The 25,158-nt window shown below is 35.4% G+C and overlaps 1 protein-coding gene across 17 annotated transcripts in view; it reads left to right on the forward strand.

The window, feature by feature from the left end:
• The window catches only part of ERC2 (ELKS/RAB6-interacting/CAST family member 2), a 407,597-nt gene that overhangs the window by 261,120 nt on the left and 121,319 nt on the right, over positions 1–25,158 (forward strand). For all 17 annotated transcript variants that reach the window (XR_015806058.1, XR_015806060.1, XR_015806062.1 and 14 more), the window contains 2 exons: positions 8,811–8,958; positions 21,980–22,111. Coding sequence is in view for 1 of the 17 variants with exons in the window: in XM_088171529.1 (XP_088027655.1) it covers positions 8,811–8,958; positions 21,980–22,111 (280 nt within the window). In the remaining 16 variants the exon portion in view is untranslated. The remainder of the gene's footprint in view (positions 1–8,810; positions 8,959–21,979; positions 22,112–25,158) is intronic.

Below are 25,158 nucleotides of genomic sequence, written 5' to 3' on the forward strand. Positions count from 1 at the left end.
AATGGAGCCAATTTATGATATATCTTCAAGTTCAAAGTGGTCTAAATTGGATTTTATGAGTTTTATGTTTGTTATTCAGAGGGCAACTCTTTGTGGCATTGTGAAATCAGAAGGACGACCTTAAGTTACTGCTTTTAAAATCAGATTAATCTTTTTCTTATACTTCCAGTGGAAAGGAAGGAAATAGAGGTTTGTATATTTTTGTTTGTGTGGATAATTTTCATGATCGGCATTTATTAAAAGTTGGAAAAAGCCTCACTGATTCTTTAATATAACCATTTACTTTGTAACAAATGGTTATTTGGAATAGATTGTCAACTCAATATTAAGGACAGATTACAATTAATGAAAGTTAAAAAACAAAGGTTTGGGTTTTTAATATTTCATTTCTGCATCACAGTTTTATATGTCTTTGACTCAAATATTTTGAATTCTCTGGAAATTCATTAAAACCATAATAACTCTTATATAGTAATGTTTTTTCCAAGCTTAAACCTTTATTTGGCAGTGCAAAAACATTACCAAGAACTATATTCTAAAGATCAAACCATTCCTCCTCCGAAGCACTTTTATCTTTGTCTTCTATAAACAAAAAAAGCAGTGTTGAAGGATGAGTGGGCTGACAATGACAGATTACCTGTAGGTTTGTTTTCCTGTTTAACTTAGGTGGACCCTGTGCAGTGCCATGTTGTGCTGAAACACAATCCCATGTGCTCAGATCCCATTGTTCTTCCCAGCAATCCCCATTTCTACACTTTGGGCTGTGGCATAAGGCAGGCAGAGGTATTTTATCCAAGCGTTGGTGTCATTCCTGTGGAGAATCAAACAAAGCCAAATGAGCAACAGGAGTCAGTTCCAGTAAAAGGCTGCAGAACTCAGGAATAATTGTCATCTAATTTCTTCTGCTATGCTTTGCAGGACTGTGAATTATTTTTCCTCCGCATTTCTCACACAATCTGAAACTTGTTACATCTACTCCTGTGTGAGCAGTGCTGCCTATTTGAATGAAATTATAATGCAGTGGTTATGGAAGCATGATCTATGAAACTATGATGTAATTGCTTTCACAATGTCTTTCATGGGGCATCTGTTTTACTTATCTGTCATTTCTAAAATATCAGTTATCAAGACATCAGTAGTACAATGTTATAGGGCTTGAAAAAGTTCCAAGAATTCAAAGGGCAGTTGAGTGGCTACTTCTTACTTTAAAATTAGTCCCAAAAGATGGGCATGAAGCCCCTTCTTCACCTTTTAAAATCTGGGTTAGTTTTGTTTCCCTAACAAAGGACCTGTGTGCACATTTCAAATTGCTGTTAAGGAGGAAAGAAGTAAATAATTGGAAATTGCCAGTGTCAAGGCAATGTGGGAGATGTAAGTAGAGGTGTGATTATGGGAGTAATGAACTGTGGCTCTGGGGAGGTAGAATGGAGGAAAAGAACAGATGGATAAGGAAGCTGCTTTGTCAAGAAACTCCTCTGAGATTATTTAGAATCAGGTCCTCTCTTTTGCTTCCTTCCTTTTACTCTGAAATTTCACATTAGGAACAGATGAATCATCCCTTTTCTCCTTGATTTTAGTCTAATCTACATCTAATATAAATCTAATACAGGTGTAATATAGAGACTATTTGTTGCCTGTCTCACACAGTGTAAGCATTGATATTTCATCCTCACGCCTGCTTCCAGCAGAAGACTTGATCTGATGGAAAATTCAAGATTTGGTACTCGGATGATGTGAGGAAAAGTGCTTGGTGGTTTGGAGTGTGGAGTGGAGATTGTAAGAAGAGTTCCCCTTTTTTTCTGTCCCACACTAAATGGAGCATCCCTTCTTGGTGCCTTTGGGCTGTGGAGTTTCAATAGTTGTCTGTGTTTGCTGTTAAGGGAACCAGGACAGCCCAAAATGCCATTTCATGCCGTCTTTGTCTTCTGAAAGGATTTCAGAGGGGTTTGTTCTTTGAATACAGTGCAAGATAATTGTTCGTTTAAAAGGAGTAATCTATAAATGTGCTTTTGTCAAGCAATTCGAGAGATAAATTTTCTGTCAGAAAAAGCTTTAAAATACCAATAATATTCTGAAGTTTATTTTCTAAGATGCATGCACATCCATAATGGATTAACAGCATGTTTTAACAAACCATTTATTTGCTTTAGGAGTGACAGAGAGAAGCTGTTTCAAACAGGATCTCTCATCACCGTCTATCTCTAGTCACCTCCTACTGAACTTAAGGTTGAATACTGGGGGTCACGAGGGAAAGAAAACAATAATTAAAGTGAAAAAGTTGATTGAACTGTTTTTTTTTTTGTTCTTCAGTATGATTACCATGCAAGAAGCTGGCTGAGTACTTTACTGTATATCATTAGTTCAAACATTTCTGACTTGATTTAGCTTTAATAGTGACTTTTAAAATTGCATTTCTGTATTTGTGGAGAACAGCTTAAATAGTAAAGGCAGTAAAAGTTCTCATTAGAAGGTCTTGTTTCTATAAATCTTAATCTTGAAATTCTGTTAGGTTACAATTAGACTGTTTCTAAGAACTCACCCCACCTCCCAAAAACTTGTCATGGGTTCTTTTATTAAAGCTCAAAAAATTATTCTTAGACTAACAGAGGTGGGGAGTAAGGCAGGAGTGTTTACAGAGCTCACTTCTAAATTGACTGTGATAAGTGGCAATGCAATGTATTATGATTAGAGGTTTCTGGGAGACTCTTTAAGAAGGTTAACTGCGAGGCAGCTCTCAAAAGAAAGCATTTATCTTAGTGGTCATCCTTCAGTGTTTTATACTACTGAGATTTTTTTGTGGGTGGTTAGAACCATTTTTTTGTGTTTTATTAGCTGTATCTTGAATACCTCCTACTAGCTGAATGACAGTTTAGGGTTATTAAATCTGTTCTTAGTACATTTTTTTATCCTTAGTTAATCTTGACTAAATATATGCTAGTGAGCAACCCTTTTTTCTCAGTTGTTGCCCATATTTGTTAAAGAAATTATTCCATTTGACATTTGTTTAGGCTGAAGTTTGATAAAATACTGTATACAATATACTTTTTCAGTTTGGCATTCAACAGAGACTTTCACGGATTTATTTCTTCTTGCATTATCTTATCTTCCCTTCTAGTATGCTAAGACTTCCTTTTCATATTAAGTAATTTTTTAACTCCAGGACAGATGCTTTCACAAATGCAAACTGTGTGTGTGTATTGCTAGAGATCCATAAGATTGCATTTTTCAGGTGTTATGTAACATTAATAATTGAGTGACTTTGCTATCATCTGCTTTCTCTAATCCTATGTAAGGTTTTTTTTAAATTCAGATTTTTCTTTGACACTACTTCCAGTGACTTTACTAAAAGATTTATATTATTTTATACTTTCTGTGTGTTTAAAAGCTATCTCTATTATCAGATTAATAATTGATCATTCCTCCAAAGAAAGGACTACTTGTATTTGACAATCACTGAGGAATGGCCCTTATCAATGCAGCCTGGCTGGATATTAGGAGGGAAAAATTTGCTGCTTTCTTCTGCAATTTATGGACATTGCTTCTTGTTCTGTGTGCCATTAATATAGAATAAAGAAGTTCTATTTCAGTTTGACATAGCATTTTAGGTTCTTGCTATCATGTTGTCACTCATAGACTATTTTCTCATTTCTGATGTTTTCTCATCAGTCATTTCTCTGCCTTTTTCCAATTTTTCAGAGAATATTGGATTCAGTATTGCAGCTAAGACCTTTTGTGTAGATGAAAACACTCCTGCCTTGCAATCTATTTTTGTTTTTACTTCTTAAGATGGTACTTGCCTTACTCACAACAGATCATCAATATGGAATTCTCCTTACTTTTCTAGACAGCATCCTTGATTTGTAAAGACCAATTTTATTCCTGTGTTCATGGCACATGAAAATCCTCCCAATCTCGAGCCTTGTTGAAGTGTAACAAATAGATTTTGTAGTCCATCATTCATTAGTTAATGCAAACATTATACAAACTGGAATTTTGGATAGAACACAACTTGTGTAAATTAATGAATTCCTGGACATCCGAGTGGGATGGCTGCAGTCAGGAGAGGAGAAATTTCATTTTGTAAGTTTTGCTTTTCCAGGGAAAAGTTTTCCCTCCTCTCTTTGCAATAAGCAGCGTATTATAGTGGATGATAGATAAACTGGGAATCCTAGAAATTACTTTATGCAGATGAAAGAAAAATGTACAGAATAATTACCGATTTAGAGCATTTGCTGTTAAGTTTAATATGTATTTTTTAATTTGAGAATTTACTTTTACTATGAAAAGTTAGAGTGATTCTTTTTTTGTGTTAAAAATACTACCATGTTATTTGTATAACAGATTAGTTTGCCAAAAAAAGAGAGGAAAAACTACTAATAACAAAAGGGATTACTCTTTATAAATATTACTGTTAAAGAATGTCATTTAATCCACTGATCTAATAAATTATTTTAAAATGTATTTTATTGCTATAATTTATTAAACAATAAGGAGACATTTTGGCTGCAAATAGTGATAACATCTCTGTAGAACTGTATTTGGATAGTAATTTTTTTTCCTGACACAGTAGATAATTAGGAATTATAAATGATGCTTACACTCTTAGGCACGTTAGTTGAGAGTGTATCAGGCTGTATGTTGTTCTTGGTGCCAATTCAGGTCTTGATTTTCAAAAATTCTTGCCCTAAAACTGATGAGTTTCATTTTCTAGCAGCAAAGTACAAGTGGATGACTTACCTGAGAGATTTAGGTAAAAACCTTGCCACCAGTTTACATTTTTGAATGAAGTTACTTCATGTTTATAGGTGAGAAAATCATTATTGTCAGGCACTTTGCTCGCACCTTAACCTTGTTCCTCGTGGCCAGATTGCTGCAAAAACAATGATGTTAATTTTTTAGCAAGGTCATGAAGAGATAAAATAAATTGCTTCTATCCACGAGGTTTTGTTCTTCCATAGGAAACTTGAAATATGAGGACAGGCTAGCACAACAACTTTCACAGAATAGGGCAAGCTAGTATGCAATATGTAATAAATAGGATATGATAAGGTAGAGATCCTGATGTGTCCTGAGAGGCAGCTTCCTAAATGCTTGGATCTCTTCACTTCCAATGCCTCACAAGTGTGGGCAGAGTCTTTTTCAACCTCTGTCTTCCAGAGGTGGGGTCTGGATCCTGGGCCATGCAGGAGTAAAGGAGGTCATGGCTTTCCTCATGTGCTCTGTCAAAACCTGCTTCTTTATTTTGTACTCTAAAAAATAATAATAAAATCTGTTGGGCTTCTCTGTCTTCCCTCTGTACAGAAGTAGTTAATTAACAAAAATTAAAGCAACCCACATATCATTTGGTAGAATACACAGCCCAGCTGTGCCAACCTCTTGTTAACCCGGATGCCTGCTTAAATGCCACTTATATTTGAGGTTATTGCTGTTCAGATAATCCATGTTTATTAACATGGATAATTTCCTGACACATCCAGGAATATGTCTGTGCAGACAGGTGCTGTTCCTACACTGGGCAGGCTGTGTGAGCCAGCCCAGTCTGGAAGCCATCAGCACATTGTGTGGCACTATGCCCGAGCTAAAACACCTTGTCTCTCAGATAACTGAGGCTTTGCAGCTTCTGAACAGAGCCTGGCTCACGTTTGGGTGGCTCCAGGAGTGCTGGCAGTGTGAGTTTGCATTTGATGTGTTCACATTGCACATGGCTGGGGAAACACTTCCACAGAAATCCCCACTCTCGTATCGTGCACTCGTCTCTCCACATTCATAAGTTTAAGCCCTCCCAGCTCCACTTAAATTAACTATAAAGATAAGATTTAAAAAATACGTTGGCAGTCATTTGGAGCGGGGGGGGAGGCAATTCAAACATATATGTGCTGTGGGTTTGATTCAAATCTTGGAGTGTCTCAGTGGACCACTTGTGGTGTCATTTGACAGCAGCTATTTCACAGGACTGTGAACCATCACTTCCTGGAAGCGCTTGATATGAGTCATTATTTCCTGGAATAAAGTGGTTGGTTACATATTTTCCCAAGCATTTTCCCAAGATAGGAAAATCCTCATCAGCTGAGAAAATACATGCTAAGGTCTGCAAAATTTTGTGGGTTTGGGGCTGCAGAATCCAGAGTGCACATTTGACTGGCTTTCCTCTCTCATGAAACATTTCACCTCATCTGTTACTTTAAAGTGGAGTGGAGAACATTGCTCAGCTGAGCAGTTAAGATCACAAGAATGTGTGATCATTTTGGCTGGCAATGCAAAAAATATGGATGTGGCTGAATCCCATTATCAGATGTTGAAATGATACCAAATAATTCACTGGTTCTGACTCTTCTTCCTTGCTAGTCAGATTTGTGTTTTTACTGCCACGTTAGAGGCAGTGACATGATCTAAACTTCAGAGAAGTAAAATTTCAGTATAGCTTCATGTCGTTTTCAACATGTAATTTAAACCTTTTATTCCATTTTTGGCTTTTTACAGCTGTAATATGTGTTAAATAACTATATATCAATAAGAACCTCATGGCTGACAAGTATTTACTGTGGAATTTGCTATTAGAGAGCAGACATACTATATTGGGGCTGGCTGGCATGGAGTTAACCTACACAGCTTAAGAATGAACCTAAATATATTCTGAAACCTTGGAAATTCTGAGATGTAGATTTCTTTAACATGCTTACAATGAAAATAGGTAGATTTGTGATGGTAGTATTAATGTTTATCTTCAGATATTATAACTGGAACATTGTTACACTTCTAACTCACTCTTCTCTGTAATTTTATGACAGTTTGCTCTCAGAAAACTGCAGAGGAGTGAACCTTATTTAATTTGGAATAATATATTTTATGCCTATATGCAATATGCTGTTTCTTCTTCTTTGGCTTTAAAGTCACAGAATACCTTTATTTCTGCCAGAGAAGTTGTGTTATCGTGCCTGACATCTGTGAGGGTGGTGAGACACTGGCACAGGGTGCCCAGAGAAGCTGTGGCTGCTCCATGCCAGGGAATGTGCAAGACCAGGCTGGATGGGGCTTGGAGCAACCTGGGATAGTGGGAGGTGTCCCTGCCCATGGTGGGGTGGCACTGGATGGGCTTTAAGGTCCCTCCCAACCCAAACCATTCCATGACTTTAAGATAAATTGCTTGCTTTCTGCAAGTTCAGAGGAAATTAATAGAGCAGGAAATCACCTATCTTCTATTTTGGTGCATTAAAAATTTAATATTTTAATGAAAATGTTATAGAATAGGTACTTGAGCACAACATGTAAACAGACTGGAAGGCTTTTACAAATTACTACATAGCAATTTTTATGCATTATTGTGAGGTTTATAGAAAAATAATATACCTGTATTTCATTTCAAATTAGCAATATGCATATGCAACCCCTCTGATATATATTTTTTGTTTAATATTGGTTATTTTAAAATAATTTGTAGCTATAATTTAAATTAAGACTGTTGGAGTCCTATGACATTCTCTTTTAAACATCATTTAACTGAGATTTGAATGAACAAGACAGAATAATAAATGAGACTATTAAAGTGTATGAATAAAATGCAACTGTTTATCTAAAATTGATCCATGTCGCATAGCTTCGACTAAAATAAATGGGTTGTTTTTCTTTGACTCCATCAGAAATATTGTCCTATAAATATTTATATTAATACATTAGGAACTTTGAAATAAAAGTGAACTAACTTTCTTGACATTTTTGCTGGCAAGCAAAGGACTGTGAGAATTCCAAACTTTTAGCTCACCTTGACTGTATGAAGTTCACGAGCTGTATTCTTACATTTATTAGCAGTTGGAGCCTAAGGTTAATTTATGATTCATTTATCCATGTTTATTTTTTAATGATTGATCTTATATAGTTCTGGGAAAAGGCACAGGCCATAACATATTCATTTCTAAAAGAATTAGGTATTATGTGCTCTTTCTTGGCTGATAAGTCGTAGTCTGTCACTGAATACGTTGCAGAAGGTGAATATATTTATTTTATTTATGAAATTAAAGGACAGATTATGTCCTTGCCAGAGCATGAGCTTTTTAGGGTATAAGATACTGCAAGATCTGTGCTTTCAACTGCATGTTGTAAAAAATTGCCTTTGTCTTATGTCCTCACACACTATTTGTGATGTGCCCCTGCAAGTGTCTGTGTTTTCCTGTATATGTCTGAGTGTTGTAAGGTTCTGTTTGCTCTCTAAGATTGAGGGGTCAAGATTGCAAAGGAAATGATTTCTCATGAACAATCAGATAAAAAACTTGTATTTTACTTCTAGAAATATATTTTTGTGTTGACAAAGTGAATAATAATAAATCCATAGGAAAACATGTAAGTAAATATGAGGAAGATATCCAGACATTCCTGCACTGAGGATCCTAGGGTACCAAGTTAACAGGATAATGTAAAAATTGATTTTATCTATATCACTTTGCTTTCTATTATTCAATCTCTATGATCTGCATAAGTCAAAAGAGATTTGTGTAAGGTATTCTAGAATTCGGGAAAGTGAATTTAAAAAAAATCAAAGATTTTTAAAAGCAAGAAATTTCACAGAACTATTGTTAGATATCATATTGTAGTGATAGACTGAGATAAATGGTTGACGAACCAAATAATGAAAAGTCTATAAAGAGAAATTTTTGGCTAATTAGTTTATTTAATGATTTGGTTAGACCTGACAATGTTTGCTATTTAGAATGTTCAGACAGTAGGTGATTGAAAGAAATATCTCAGAGTGTGGTATAGTAGTATATATTCTGTTTTAATGAGAATGTAACAATTGTAATTTTATTTTCTTTTATCAGACAGGAAGCTTTGCTTGCTGCAATTAGCGAAAAAGATGCAAACATTGCCTTGCTTGAGCTGTCTGCTTCAAAGAAAAAGAAGACTCAAGATGAAGTAATGGCTCTTAAACGAGAGAAGGACAGATTAGTACATCAGTTAAAACAGCAGGTGGGGAGACATTACGTTTCACACTTTCTTGGCAACAGAAAACTGGCAATATTTTCATTTGTACTGTTTTATGCTGATGTCCTTTTGGAAGTGTTCAAGGCAGGTCTGACACATGACAGCAGTTGCACAAGGTAGGATGTGTTCCATTTAAGTGTTTATTGCTTCTCTGGAGTTGTTAAGAATTAGCTGCACATTTACTTGGCTCACATTATATGCAGCCAATACATTTTGTTTTCCCTCTTTGTACAGTTTCCAACCTTCTTAATTCTGTGCGAGAGGACAGCAGATGCTCTTTGCATAAAGCAAGATCTGTCCATTCTGTTCACTCCTTTTAACCTCCTCTTGTTCAGTTATTTGCTTATCTGTTGTAAAACTGTTGTGTTTTCAGATGGCTTCAGGCTTTCTGGGAGGTTATCTAGAAATTGCCATTGTTCTTAAAATTAATTCTCAAATGGGTAAAAAAATCACTGTGTCTTCAATACTTTAAGTCATTTGAGGTATAAATAAGAACCACATAGTTAAAAAACCTCTACAAACAGTTATTATCACACACACTCTGGCCATGATGCAGTTGTGTGTCAGGTCAGTCAGCTGCCCAGGAGACATTTCACCAAAATTTAAATGATAAATAGGCAGATATGCTTCATGCTTTTTATTACTTCATCCCACTGTGCTGCAGCAGAGCAGCTGATGTTGGGTTCCAAATAGTTTTAGGCATTTTTGTTTAGCTTTGGAAAAGAGGGGTTACTTATTTTCGTTTTTAGATATCTTCCTTTTCTACCTACATCTTAGGTTACTGAAGAGTAAGTGAATACACCCCTTTGCCATGTTCCATGATACCTATCATGGATATTTTAAAAATGTTCATCAGAGAACTGGGCAGCTGTTTTGTTGTTGTGCTTGTTTTGTTTTGGTGTTGTATCTTTAAGCTATTACTGGAAAGTGTTCAAAACATTGATAACTTTCTTCAGACAGAGTGAGAACAGCAGAGGAGGATTGCTAGAGAAGCATTGTGTTGGATAACTTCAGTTAGAATTGTAACCAAATACTTCAAATACCTCCATTATTTATAGCGATAAAGATCTTCAGTAAAGCTATTTAACTAGATTAAATTGATGCCAAAATAATCTCCCTGTTATCTCAGACACCACAAAAAAAGAGTCACCAGGAACAGGAATGTGGTTTAACTAGGTCACCCCTTTATTACACTTAAGAATTATCTGATAATAGAGGTTGTAGTCTTCTCTCATACTTGTTTAATCCCTTTGTGGAGAGCCACTGTCAGCCCCCAAAGGTTTCTCATGTGCAGCCACCACAAAGTCTTGCTGTGACTTTGCTGGGAGGGGGCAGTGGCAGATTCCCCCCGTGGGATTCATCCCCAGTTCCTCCTTTTCCTTGAGGGATGCTGTCTCTCGAGCTGCTGCTGATTCACAGAACTTCACTGAATAATCAGCTGCAGCATCACTTGTTTTCTTCTGCTCTGATTTGTCCCATCCTCCATTTCCACAGCTGTTACACTGCTGAAAGAGAGAATTCAAAAAAACCCCAACTTCTCCAGCCTAATGTGATCATCAAAGGAGAAATATTTATAAATATTAGAAGATGAATCACTAGATAATGCTAAATATTAACATAAAGCCCTAAATTCATCCCTGTTCCATACTGTAAGAGGAATTTTTGCTTTGAGAGGCAAAATAACATGTTGGTCCATGATAAAAAAATCTGTATTACTCTCATATATATCCACATTTTCTGGCCTTTGTGAATGTCAAGCACATTGTAAACTCCTATTAGGACATTGATTTTAAAATAATTTGTCACAATTTTTCACACTAAAAAAGAAAAAGAGACATCTTAGAGAAATGAAATATCTTGTCTCTAAGAAAATGAGAATATTTATGTTTTATTTTAATAAAGCTACAGATAGGCATATCGCATTTTAAAGATTAAAATGTTATTGATATGAATGAGTTGAGCTATATTTTTATGGATTGTGACTGTATGAGTTTAAGTAAAAATTCTGTTATTTTAAGCTGGAAGAAGAGAATTGTTTTTATGTCAAAACCTAAATAACCTAGAAAAATTATTTGTATCACAGTATTTAATTGTAACGATTTAAATACAATTTAGCAGCTGCAATCTGTCAGTTAAATATTTATTGTTTAGTGCTTAAATAATTGAGAAGCACAGTAATACACTCCCAGCAAAACAAAACCACTGGGATTGCTGGGATTCATACACCAAATGCTGTATTTTGAGAGCTGTACAACTTTGCAGTAAGCTTTAAAAAAACCTCTCAGAAATACAGTATTAAACAAAATTACCATGTGAGCTTGGCTGAGTGATTATGTAATGTGTATAATCACCCTGGCCAAGATTCCTTTTGAGAATTCTGAGAAGGTATTTTTAGATAAATTTGTACAGTGATGCAAGCCTTCATGAAATAATTAGCTAAAAAGTCCATTTTTAGAACATCTCAAGAGATTTTGGTAAGAGCAGAAGACACTGCTATGTTACTGATTCATCCTGAACTTGGATACTGCGAGAAATTTTCCTGGTTGTCTCTTTTCACTTTTAGGATATAGTGCCAAAAATGTAAGTGCAGTTGGCCAAAATGCAAGGTCTTCTAACTCCTTGAGAGCATTTTATTTTTCTTCTCAAAACATGAAATTAGAAACCTTTCCAGTGCTTTCAGGACTGCAGGTGTACAGAATACTCTGGCCAGAGGCAAAGCTGGTGTTTGGCAGAGTTCTCAGTTTTTTAGTCCACTGCTCTATATTTCATCACATCAGCATATTGCTAATGCAACAAAAAGGGTGAGAAACAATCAAGGAATTTTAAAAAAATATGTAATCACACTTCCTCAGCAAACTAACAACCAGCAATATTTTCTCCTGCATGCAATACACAGAATTATTTCTTACTAATTACACTGTAAATATTTTAAAAAGCTCTTTCAGCAGCAAATGAATAAAATGGAATTGTAGGCAGTGTGTTGCAGTCCATATACTGTTCTAGTTAAGTACTTCAAAAACCTTGCTGCTGTGCTATTATGGTGATGACATCAGGCATTCAAGCATAACAAAATACCCCAAACTGCATTTTCCCTGATGCATTAATTCAGCTTTATTGCACTGTGTATTTTATGATATTGAAAGTGTTTGTATTACTGTGTGAGAAAAAGAATATCATTAGAAGTTGTTGCGAGTGTGATTATTCTGGCAGCCCAAAACATTGTTCTGGAGCACTGTGAGTTAATTAATTGCATTTAAGCTCTCTATATGTTTAACAAGCGTGGGAGCAAAAAAGTCATGCAATGGTTTCACAGAGTGTAGACATTGTCATCTATAGCACCTGTGAACAGCAGCAACTCTAGTGCTGGTTCCTGATCACTGTCACTTCGGTTTCTGATGCTGTGCTAACTTAATCTTTCTGATTGCCTTGAATTTCACAGGTGTGAATATTATAGGACCACATAATTTTATTATTTGTCTTGTTGTTGTTGTTATTGTTGTTATTTTATTGCTGCTGTGTTGTTTACACGAATCTGCTTCAGAAAGACATTTAGTGTGCAGTTGAATCCAAGTGTTCCTGCACAGTGAGGAGAATCCATGTTAATAAGCCATTCACATGGGTACTGCAGACATAATTGACCATTCTGCTTCTTTTTTACATTTTCATTTTATGCTGTTTACTATTATATTGTATACTATTACCTAATATTGGTCTGATTCAAACTTTAAGCACCTAATTTTGAACTAAAGAGAAGTCTGAGACCCTTAAGTTTTAGTTTTATTTTCGTTGCACTTAACTTGTTTATTTTAGACAGGTAAGAATAGATGTCCTATAGCTTCATAATCATCCTGGTTATTTTTTCCTTAAAAGTTCTCAGAAAATGTAGTAAAATTGCATTTACTCTCTGATTTTAAATGTGGCTGTTCAGGTCCCATTTATGTCCATACAAGACATTCAGCGGCCTTACTATCTTAAAAGTCTTTTTAGTTTATACTTTTCTATTAATTAGAAATATCCTAAAGTAATATTTCTGCATGACTTAACATTGTGGTTTATTCTCCTAATTTTTAACCTGATATTTGAATCTGGTTTTTTTGAACATGGTTCATAACAGTCATGGCAATTGGATTGCATCTCAATTTTGCCCAGTGCAGATTCCCGTGGGGGTGAAAATGCAGAGTGCCACTTTCCCCTGTAGTTTAACACAGGAGGGGCACGAGTAGGAAAGGCAGTGTGTGATGGTAGCTTTGCCTGAACAACTTAGTTGATTCAAAAGACATTCTGCGTTGGAAAAATACTCAAAATGTTGGCAGTGCTCTCATAACACTTTTCACATATTCTCAGTAAGATTTGACAATTTATGTTATAAAATTTGATGGACTCGGGTCATAGCTGGATATGGCATCACTTTTTCCTCCTTATGCTCTCAGGAATCCAAAGCCTTTTGCATGATATTTTTACAGAAACCTTTTCAAATGAGAGGGGCTTCTTTTGCCCATAGCACCACAGGCTTGGTACATAAGCCCTTTCCTGCTTTAAAATCTGCTTCTGTTTGTTCTCTGTTCAGAGATTCTTGAAGGATCTGTGTCACAACTTAAGCCTGGTCATGGTTCAAGGCATCCTTTTTCACTGGTGATAATCTGGTTTTTCCTAGAACTTTGTTCAGACAAATGGTTTAACTTCACTGAGACTGAAAATCTTAAATGGAAAAAGTCGGTAATGCAAATATAAAATAATGTATATATTAATACTGGAACTTTTGTAATTCTGGATCTGGCTTGCTTGGTAGGTGAAAATGGTTATGTACCCCATGATAATAAGACTAAATATAGTTTAACACTTGATCTCAAATGCAGTGCTAAGTAGTCAGCTATTAAAAAAATACTGTGAAAACTGGGTGCCAAATATTTCTGATGATGTAATTGTGGATAAAACTTGTAATTCTTAAAATCCAGGATCAAAAAGAAATTAGTAATATATAAGGTGTGTCTATTAAGCATATCAAGACAGCAGTGTGATGTTATCTATCTCCATTTCAGTCTGTACTTCAATATACACACAATGTATTGAAATGTATGCTTTATTTAGCAATTTTTGTTGCATACAATGGAAGAAATGTAGTAATTTCAACTTAAGCTATATTTTGTATATGATACAAATGGGAGTTTGGTATTGAAATTGTAAAAATTACAGCTGAAACTCACTAGTCAGACATTAAAGTTGATGAAAAATGACCAGTGCTGCTAACCAGAGATTTGCAGATATTCTAAGGTCTTATTTAGCTGCTGAAGTTTCTGATTCATGTCTGGTTTTAAATGATTATTTTGGGGAAGTATCTTTTTAATGAGTTATTTCCTGTTGTAAAAAGGAAAAAAGAGAACCTTCCTTCTTCCGTTGCTTGTCTGTTTTTAGTAGGACCTGGCCTGAGATGTCCTCAGGCAGCTACAGTTTCAGAGCTTTAATTATGCTTTTTAACCCACTTCTTTGTGTCTATGTTCTTACATACTTCTATGTAATTACCAAGTTTAGTAGTAGGACTGAGACAAATACCTTTAGCATGACTTGAGCCTATACATTACTGGGTATGCTGTATTATTACAAGATATTTCCTGCGCTTCAAGCCATACTTTTAATTCACAGAGCTTTAAAGGACTTCAAAACCACAAATTCTAAATGCAGGAAAATGCACCAAAAAAAAGTCAGACGGGCCATGTTCAATTCAACATAGCTTTGTTTAATCACAAGTGTCAGAAAAGTTGAAGTTTGGCCCCAGTACTTTAGATAAGTGTCTGCTTGGCACTTGGAAGTGCTGCCTGTCTCCATCTGCCAAGTGTCCAATATCCCAGCTGGTGCTTGGGAGGCTGTTGTCCTGCAGCTTGTGAACAGGGAGGCTTACTCTGAGCTTTAACTTCTTTCAGGGTAAGTCAGTCCCATTTTGTGATCTCGCAAAGCAGCAGGTGTAATGGCTGTTCGTAGCAGTTAAATAGTGCTCTAATTAAAAAGAACTGAAGTGTCTGTAAAGCTCCTATGCTCATGGTCAATGCTAAATCACCAGACCCGAGTCTTTTCAAAGATTTACATAGAAGTTACATTACACTGCTGCAGGGGAATCAGAGTATTAATTTGTCCAGCAATTGATTTTGTATTTTCCCTGGGAAGAATGTTGGATTTAATGAAAACTTGGAAAATAGTCAGTACCTTTTCTTAATCCCTATTTTCTGTCCTGTGAGGGCAAATAGGGCCTGAACATCAACTGCTCTGAGTTACATGTTACAGGTGATAATGATAAGACTTAAATGTAAAAACGCCATGTTAATTAAGTTTAGTATATAACTAAATATAGATGTGAAAAAGAAAAATATGTATACTTTCTTAGCATGAAAATTTGACTTTGTTTCTTACATCGTATGGAACAGTCTTAATGAGGTAAAACCTAAAAAGAGTTAAATGCAGAGTAGCCAAGCTTTTCTGCAGTAAGCTATCATACACACTCTGAGCTGCATGCATCCTGTCTCTCACACTTTCCAAGACAAGTCATACACTATAACAGGAAAAGAAAAACATGCTTATTAGCCCATTTGGAATTTTAACAGGGAAAAATTTGTGTTCTTCAATGGAGGCAGGAAACAAAACAGCAAAACCCATGTTAAAATGTAGTTAAGAGTAAGAATATAAGAACAGATTACATTACAGGGATGTTATAAAAAGAAAATGCATAATTAAAGCACTCAGTAAAACATAGCACCGCCCCATAGTGATGCATTCCAACACCCATACGGTTGTGATTATCATGCTTATTTAGCATTTGGAGTTGCTGGTTAGTTAACATACTGCAATGTTTTTGTTATCTTCTGCTTGCTGATGAGTGCTTGCAAACTTAAGAGTCTTACCCTCATTTTTTTTTTCCATTGGAATTTTCTTGGTGTCTGAAACCTCTCTGCAACAAAGAAGCCTGAACCGAATATTATTGCATATTTATACTCATTGAAGACAAGAGTATAATTTATTTTGGAAATAATTAGCATGATGTTGTTAGTATTGTGGTGTTAAAAGTGGCCTGAATGACTGGCATAAAGTAACACAATTTCTGGAAGTCTGCTGAAGTCCACTTCTTCCATGCAGCTCTAATACTGGCAAAAGATCCTTCAAAGCAAAAACTGGTTAACAGATCCTCTGGCTTGTGGAAAAACAACACTTCTGTCCAAGCCATACTTGGTGGGTGTGTTTTTACAATTTGTCTCATTTAATTGTGTGGATTCAAGAAGAGTGCTACCATTAAAAATGAAGCAGTCTCGGGGTTTGGCTTTCTAGCAATAGCCTTGGAATCTTCTTTTCTTCTACAGCTGGATAGTTAGTGAAACAGTGCCCCAAAGTATATCAAGAAGTTTTAACAAAAGTTTAAACTGAAACATTGCAAAGGAATCTCTCTTAAGTATCTTTTCTAGGTGGCAAATTAATCTCACTCTTTGGCATATTTTCACATCAGTTCTGCAGGTATCTCTGTAAGCTTGGGTTACTAAAAGCAGGTGGAATAATGACAGTGAGGATATGCGTGATTTTTTAGAAGCTCCAAGGCTGGAACGTGAACTTGTTATTTTTGACCTCAGAAAAATAATTACTTATGATAATTAATTAATTATCATGAGGCAACAGAAGTAGAATAAAGAAAACCTTGCTGGAGAGGGTTTTTAAAAAATAGAAAAGGATAAGTGAACTTTTTAAAGTTGTGGAAATATGGGCTTTACACAGGATTTAATTTTAGTTTTCTTTGTAGCTTGTGATAACTCTTTTGTTATCAGAAGTCACCATAAGGGTTACTTAGAAGCATGGGATTCTGTGGTGCCTTCTGAAATGCCTTTTGTAGCTACTTTCCATGACTGTCTTCCTCTGTTACACAAACAAGATAGTCTACATTGATTTATAATAATATTTTTTGGTTTTTTTAAATAAGAAAATACAGTTTTTATAAAGTCATGATTTTGTGCAAACTTTTATAGTCCCTTAAAAAATTGTGAGTGACAAGTGTAATTTCTTGAACTTTAGGTGTGTTTGAGGTCAAGTTCAGCATTTGCTGTCCAATATTTAATGAACTGTAACTTGCCAAATAACAAATCCACTATAAATTGTATTCATGGCAGTTAGTAACATCTGGGTTGTGCAGTAGTAGAAATGGTAAGAAAGTCTTCCCTTGTCTTCAGACGACAACAATTTTTAAAGAATGTACAAAAATATTGGTCTAATGTGAAAACTGATTTTATTTGGAGAGAGTAAGGCCAGAGCTGGCTTAATTAGGTTCATTCCAATACGTTCATGCAGCTTCTGGATGAGATCAGCAAACTCTGTAATCTGAAGAATGCAATTTTTTAGATCATTGCCTTTTTCTGTTTTCTAAAGTATTGTCCCAGGAGAAAAAAAAGCTCAGATAAAATCACCCAGTATTATTAGGAATCATGAAAACTAGAACTAAATGCCTGCCACATGAAATTTTAAGAGTTTTTTGTGGAAATATTGGAATGCTTATTTTCAAACAGTGAGAACCCAAGAAAAAGAGTTTCAGTGTCATTGAAGACAAGAAGAGGCCATTGCAGAATCAAACTTAGAATGTGGGTTTCTAGATTTTAAATTTCGTGCTTTAAGAATTAGACCCCTGGAGAGCTCCAGGACAGCTTGCAGGCTTTATATCTGCCTCCTTCTCATACAGGGAAAAATCCTACCCTATTGAAAGTGAATATTCTAGAAATATTTCAAATTCCATTAAATGAAGAGAGATTGAGAAGAAAATCCAAAGGAAAGTAATAGCTATTGAATTGTATTACACCTATATCCCAGAGCAACAAATCTTAGTATTTTTCCTCATTTGAACCTCATTCATGAGAGTTTCATTGTTAACTTGATCCAGATGACAGATGAAAGCATAGTTCCCTATTGCCACCTTGCTAAAATATTTTGTAAAAGACAGTTTTAATATTACAGTTTTACAGTTACAGATTGCTGTTAAGCTATTTAGTCTGTTACCAGTCAATCAAAGACTTTCATTTCACTTTGGTATATCCTTCCTTAAACTCAACAGACTTTTAGGAGGACAAGAAATATCTGTCAGTTTTCTTACAGTGCTAGGTCATAAATTCTTTGGTAAGTGGGTTAAAAATTCAGTTACACATACCATTCATGACCTTGACAGCTTAGCAAATAGTGATATTGAATGATCAAAGACAACTGTTTCAAGCCCTAAGGGTTAACATACCTGTGCAAGTAGATCTAAGCTGCTTTTAATTCCTCCATCATTCCTTTATTCCAAAATGGACGCAGCACTTTTTGAATGTGGTCAATAAATTAAGAAAAAAAAATCTGAGGACACTGTTTAGGCTCGAATTAATAAGGTCATACATGGTCTTTGGGAGACAGAGTTAATTCATTGTTGAGTTTTACAAGCTAATGTGTTTTTCTTTTCTAATATAAATCCAAATTAAAACATGTCACTTCTCAGGTGTGGGCCTGTTCTCTAGACATTTTCCAAAAGAACATTGACATGACAATTTTTTTGTGAGAGCTGTGGCTTTGAAAATTTTGTGAATCCCTATTTTCAGGTTTGAGATATGAGTATGAATAAAAGTTTGACCTGTGCAATAGAACTATTTCAGATAAGGTGTGACTTGTGCAGAGTAAGCATTAGATTGTGCAGATACACATTGGATATTACACAGTTTGAATGCATGTGTGATCACCACTCTAATTTTCATTAATCATATATTTCAAGATTCAATTTCTTGATCATCTAGAAAAGTCATAGTGAGCAATGTGCTGGGCTTTCTAAAGAAATATAAAAAAAGGTCTTGGGTGTCCTTGAATAGGAACTTTTCAGGCGTGCTGAAGATGTTGCAGGAAATGATGGCATTGCCAGGTCACTGAGTGGTATTTTCCCCTCTCAGGCAGCACTGAAGCAGTCCCTGAATGTGTTGTTCTGGCACTCAGACCATGAGGATTTTCCTCTGACTGATAAACCAGTGTCCCAACATGTACACAGCCTTCTGTGTGTGCCTGCATGGGGATGTAGGGGTGTGAAGCCCTGGGGTCCTGAACAACTTCCTGAACAAAATGTGGTTAATTAATTCCTTCCTCAAATACAAATACAGTTGGCATTTCAATGCCTGCTAAATATCAAAAGCTAGCAAAGGGAGAAAAACAGAAATAATGTTACAGATTTTTGTTTAGAAGGATGTGAAATGGATTGCTTTGTTCCTCAGGATGGCTTTGCTTTTGTTCTTCTCCAGAAATCATCCTGCTTGTCCTCCTCAAAAGTCTTGCTTTTAAAAGTTTGAAATCATAAGGTATTTGTAGTTCTTAAGTCAAAGGTAAGTATACCTGGAAAGTCCAGTTCAGTGTGGAAATGTAGCACCTGCAGTATCTAAAGCAAAGACAAACAGAATATCAAAATTTGCTAACATTTGAAGAGCTAACAAATTAAAAGCTTTTAAAAGTAGTATTTTGCCAGATAAGTTGCATCATTTAAAGAAATTAATGACAGTTATAAGTCATGTCGAAGTTTAGATGGTTTGATGGTTACTTGAGTGGAAAAGAAATTCTCATTTCATATTTCTTGTATATTTTGCTCCCAGAACAGCACACTAAAAGAAGGCTACTAGAGCATTACCATTACTTTGTGCACATTTTACTGCAATCTGGCATGCAAAAGGAAGAAACATTAGAAGTAGTTTATTTATATTTCAGCACCAAATTAGAAAGATGACATCATTCATTTACAGTTCTTATCCCATGACACGCCTAATCCCCAACACCTCATTACAGAGGACACTTTTAGGATTGCATATCTCATCTTGTTTAACTTTTGCATTCTTTATGGAATAAAGTTGAAAGGTAGGAAATTTAAGGCTGTTCATTGATAAGAAAATAAACTAATAAAATTTTAGGAGCTTCCCCAAAGAGGCAGCATGTGACAGTGTTTATAGTAAGTGGCTTATTATTTGTCTATTAATTCTCCATCTTTTCCATTCCTTTGTTCACAAGGTCTTCCTCTTTGAACCTGAAGACAAACAGATCAACTCTGATTCAGATTGAGATGATCTTTTTAGCAAAATGTCACAACTGAAATTCATACAGGTGTTTGCTTCCATCTTCATATTTGGGAGGGAGAAAATGAAATATTTCCAACTGTGCAGATTCTTGTCAGTCTATAGCATACTGAGAAAATGCTCTTACAGTGCTATGGAGATGCTCAGAAAGTCTGGCAGTGCACATCTGACCTGTGATTTTCCTCTGTCTTTTTGTTGTGGATGTCTTGAGGGTTTGGTTGGGTTAGTTGGTTGTATTTAGTTAAACTGAGTACAGCTCTCCTCCTGTAAAGCAGTTTTCTATGATACTCTATTGAACAGCATCTGAAGTGCTTGAGAAACATTGTGACAACTGAAAAAAATTAATTGCTGAAAAGGCACATCAGGATTTCCTAGGATTCTGTGGCTGTTTTCCTTGCATTAGACTTTGTTATGAAATGTTATGCAATATGAATATTTAATTTTCTTGGTTTTTTTCAAATCCCTTTTCAACTTCAGAAAAAAAACATTAAAGTTAGGGAATTTAATAGCAATCTCTGATTGCTATATCTGATTTAATTTTCAATTAAAATATACTTGCCAGTGAAATTTTCCAAACAGGAGACTTTGATATAGGATTGTTGTCGAAGAAAAATCAAATTACAGGAGTTGTGGGTGTAAATTTACCACATACTAACTATGGGACAGAAGTTATCTCATGGGCACTCTGCATTGGAAGGCAGTTGGACCAGTTAATATGGGAATATACTGAACAAATGAGTTGTGTTCAAATTCATCTGCTTATGTTGATCCTTTGGAACTCATTAATGTGGGCAAAGTCCTGGGGAATGTGTTTGTCTTCCATCCTCCATGGGTTACCATGAATCCTGCTGCCTTGGAGCATGACATCAGGTGATTTAAGACTGCTATCTTTCCTTCACTCATCCGTGTGGTATTAATTGTATATGCCTCTAACTGATTGTTTTAATTTTGGAAGAGATCTTTGTGAATTGACAATATTTGTTTCTGGGTTTGGCTAGTGCAAATTAATTAAAACTTGATTGCAGTTTAACAGGTTTGCCTGAGAGAGTTGTCAGTCCTGGTACCAAGAAAAAAATAACAACTGTATCCAATGGTATCAGACTATTGGTAGTAGGATATTTTTGGTGTTATGAGCAAGGTTTGAATTATTCAAGTCTATGTATTTCATGGTATGGAATAATTGTAATAGTGATAAAGAGCTGCAATATATCTTGTTAACCCATGGTGACATAGATTTTATTATCTGTACATAGCTGTAGCTGAAGTGTTGATCTCTTTTCCAAGATCTGTATCTTAGGCTTACTTCTATTCAGTAACATGTCAAGTTCCATAATCACTTATTTCTCTAAGTGCCAGGGTCTCGATCACTTAGTTTTCAGATTTGTTTTACTCATTGTTTAGCAGGGTGATCCTGGTGTACAATTAAAATAAATTACCCAAAATAGAACTTTTAGAACAACTATTCATGACTGTTGCTGACATGCCTTGGTAGCTAATTGTAAACGTTTGAAGTACATTTACTACTCCTTTCAGTGAGATTTAAAAAGTTGATTGCTAAGACATAATGTTAGACTGCAAAAATTAGAAAACAGCTCTAAAATAATATATTTAGAAAATCTCAATGACTTTTGCCCTTCAAACACATCATCCATCAACATTTACTTTTCTAACTTTTTCATGTCATCCTGTAGATGTGAAAGCTGAAACAGAGGATGTGTTCACATACTTTATTTCTCAGTTTCTCTTTCCTTTTCTTTGTGAGCCAGCAGTCTGGATTTCTATTCTTAGATCCTTCAGCTCAAAAAAAACCCCAAAAAACCCCCAAAAACCCCCCAGAGCCAAGATCTTCCTAAAACACTGTCAGAATAATACATTCCAACACGTAATAAAATTGTCTTGCTTTGCATCTTGAACAGACACAGAACAGAATGAAGCTGATGGCAGATAACTATGATGATGACCATCACCACTACCACCACCATCACCACCACCACCACCATCGGTCTCCTGGGAGGACACAACACAACCACAGACCCTCTCCAGATCAGGTTGGTCACCTCTTTCTTCACCCTCAGTTTTACAACTTTGTCATTTTGCTATTTGAGAATAAAAGAAATTTTCAGAAGAGCTAATAAGCAATGATGCATTCTTTGAACTGAAACTAACAGCTCTGGTACTTATTTCCATCCTGAAATACTTTAAATTTTTGGCTTTTTGTCTGGTGTCTTATTTTTCTAGAGTAGAAAAACAGTCTGTAGAAGGAAGTAACTAATTTTCAGGTGAAGGAGCCTGAGGAAAAATTTAGCATTGCTTTTATATGAAAAATCATTTTTTGATACTAAAATAGGTTATAAGTTCATAATGTCTGGGTAGAAGAACAGGGTTTAAAATATAATGGGGATGCACGATAGACCACTTAATTGGGAGGAGGAAGCTAAGAGGCAAACGACACTTTTTTACAGCATGACCAATAGAATTGTGTTAGAGTCAGAAACAGGTAAGAATGAGAAAACATGATTTCTTGGATACTAAGACAAAGAAAAAAAACCCAAAAACACAAACCACAAACCTGAACAGCATAACACATTATATTTTGAATTCTTGGAACCTGTTAAGAACAACTTTTTCTGTCAGAAAGAGGAGAAGGGAATTAAGGACTTGCTGTCTTGGTTTGGTTCTGTTTCTGATTAACAGAGATAAGTTGGCTGAGCTTATAAAAGAAGGAAAAATTGTATGGAAATATCTGTAAAATAAAAAAGGTTTTGGCTTTATGCAAGGAACAGAACAAAAAAAAAACCCAGAATGAAGGCAAGAAATGTGAAAAAATGGGTAATAACCATCAGAGTGTTACTGAAACCCAGACACTGTTTTCAACTTATTTAAGAAACCTGAACCTGTGAAAAAATATTGAGGCACAAGACAATGTAAAAGAGCTAACATTTAGTCAAGTGCTTTTCAGTGCATGGTAACAGCTTATTCAGGGAAGAGAATGGACAAGAAGTGTAATGAAAGTCAGTATCAAAACATATTCAGGAATATTGAGACATTATATGAATGGTGGAAATAGATGCATGATTACAGATAGAGCACATAAAATTGTAGCTATTTTAATAGTATTTGCTAGCACTTTCAGCTTTTTTTCCTAGGTCATGGTTTTGGGCCATTCTCTAAAAAATAATGCAGGTTCTGCACACCCATCCTATATTTAGTCTGCTTGAATTTGCCAAGGAAAATTATGTCAAGCAAATCTAATTTCCTTTGATAGGGTAACTGGTTTTGTGGTTAAAGCAGAAAGTGGTGGCTTTTAATTCATCAGATGTTTAGCACTGTCCCACCAGGTATTTTTATATGCAAATAAATACATAATTTTGTAATGTTATGAATAACTGATGTAAAATGAATTGCAATAATAAAAGCTTTAATTAAAATTTTTATTTTGTAATTTAAATAATTATGAGATTGCCATGAGATGGGTAGACCAATAGGCAAATTTTCCATTGCTCATTTTCAGACAGGAGGGCCAGTTACAGCAGGGCTCCAAAGAGGCCTGTCCTTTATCTGATTCTGTGGAGGTTTTTTTAGAGATGATTTCATTGGTGAAATAGAAATGCCATTAATATTGTTGATCATGAATTGAGCTGTAAGAAGCTCCAAGCACAGTAGGAGCAGTCAAACTGCTCAGTAAGCTGCTCCAGTCCTGAAAAACTGGAGAGTCTAGAATAAGTAATTTGAAATTTAGCAAAGACAAGTCTGCTTACAGGGGAGAAGTCACATGTGCTGATGAGGTAATAGCATGAAAAAAGGAATCTAAATTGCACAGTGGAATACCATTGCAATGAAGCTGGATCTAATTCTGGGGTAGATATAATACTGGAGAAGGAGCAGGAAGCAATTATTCTGTTCCTTTGAGCACTGCTGAGAGCTCATCTGAAAAGCTGTTTACAGTTTTGATCTCCACGTTTTAGGAAACATAGACAAAGTAGAAAGGGACAAAAGGAGAGCAACAAGAATGATAGAAGTTTTAGAGAACATGACCTGTGGGCAAGGCTTAAAGAACATGGTTTGTTTAGTCTAGAAAATACCAAAGGGGAGACATAAGTCTTCTAATACATAAAATGTTGCTGTAAAGAGGATGATGATCAATTGTATTCCAGTGCCCAATGGAGAAAGGGTAGGAGCAGTAAATTTAATTTTGCCAAGAATAACTAGGTAGTTCTTAAAAAGAAGACTTTTTCACTTTGAGTCTAATGAATCTGTAAGTGGAAACAAAATGAGGACATTCTTTCATATACATGTAATGGAAGGTCCTTTATTGGAGGTCTCTAAGACCAGGTTAGAAGAATATAGCTTTATTTCATCTTGTGCTGGACTCAGAATAAGTGTTCTCCTGAAGTGCTGTCATTCCAAAATTTCCACAGTCTCTGTGAACAGTGGATTAGCCCAGGATATGTTTACTTGTAAAGGAAGCAAACAGGAGATTCAGAGCAAAATCCTTGCTGAAATAATCTTTGAGAACAGCACAGTCAAGGGTAATCATGAGTGAACTCTTGGCATTGCTTTGTCTTACATTTTTCAGTTATGGATTTTGGTTTTTTTCTTTACTTTTTGTGTTGTTATTTACTTCTCTTTACAGCATTCATTTGTGCAGCAATTTGATTGCTGTGTGCCATAGAAACCTGCATTTCCCATTCAATATTACACACAGATTCTAGATATGTGACTGTGATCCAACATGTGGTTTAAAAGCAAAGAATAAACTGGGAAAATAATAAACCTGCAAATCATCAGAAAGCATTTTTAGTTTATTAAGGAGATGAAGAAGTTTTGCATGTTGGAGCATAAATACAGTTTAATTTGGTGGATGCTATGGAGGGATTTTGAAAGTTTTCTCCCAACTTCTTGAGAGTCAGAGACAGGAGGACAGTGTTAATTTGAAACATTCCTCATTTCTATAGATAATACTGGATTTTCTAATCTACATGCTACATTTATATAGAGAAATGCATGCTGTTAAAGTATGTACATGGGCACTGGAGTTTTTAACAAAGAATAAGATATAATATAAGATATTTACCCTTATATACCCTTACCCATA

The sequence above is a fragment of the Sturnus vulgaris genome, chromosome 11 (assembly GCF_052056855.1).
Source record: "Sturnus vulgaris isolate bStuVul1 chromosome 11, bStuVul1.hap1, whole genome shotgun sequence".
Lineage (NCBI taxonomy): Eukaryota > Metazoa > Chordata > Aves > Passeriformes > Sturnidae > Sturnus > Sturnus vulgaris.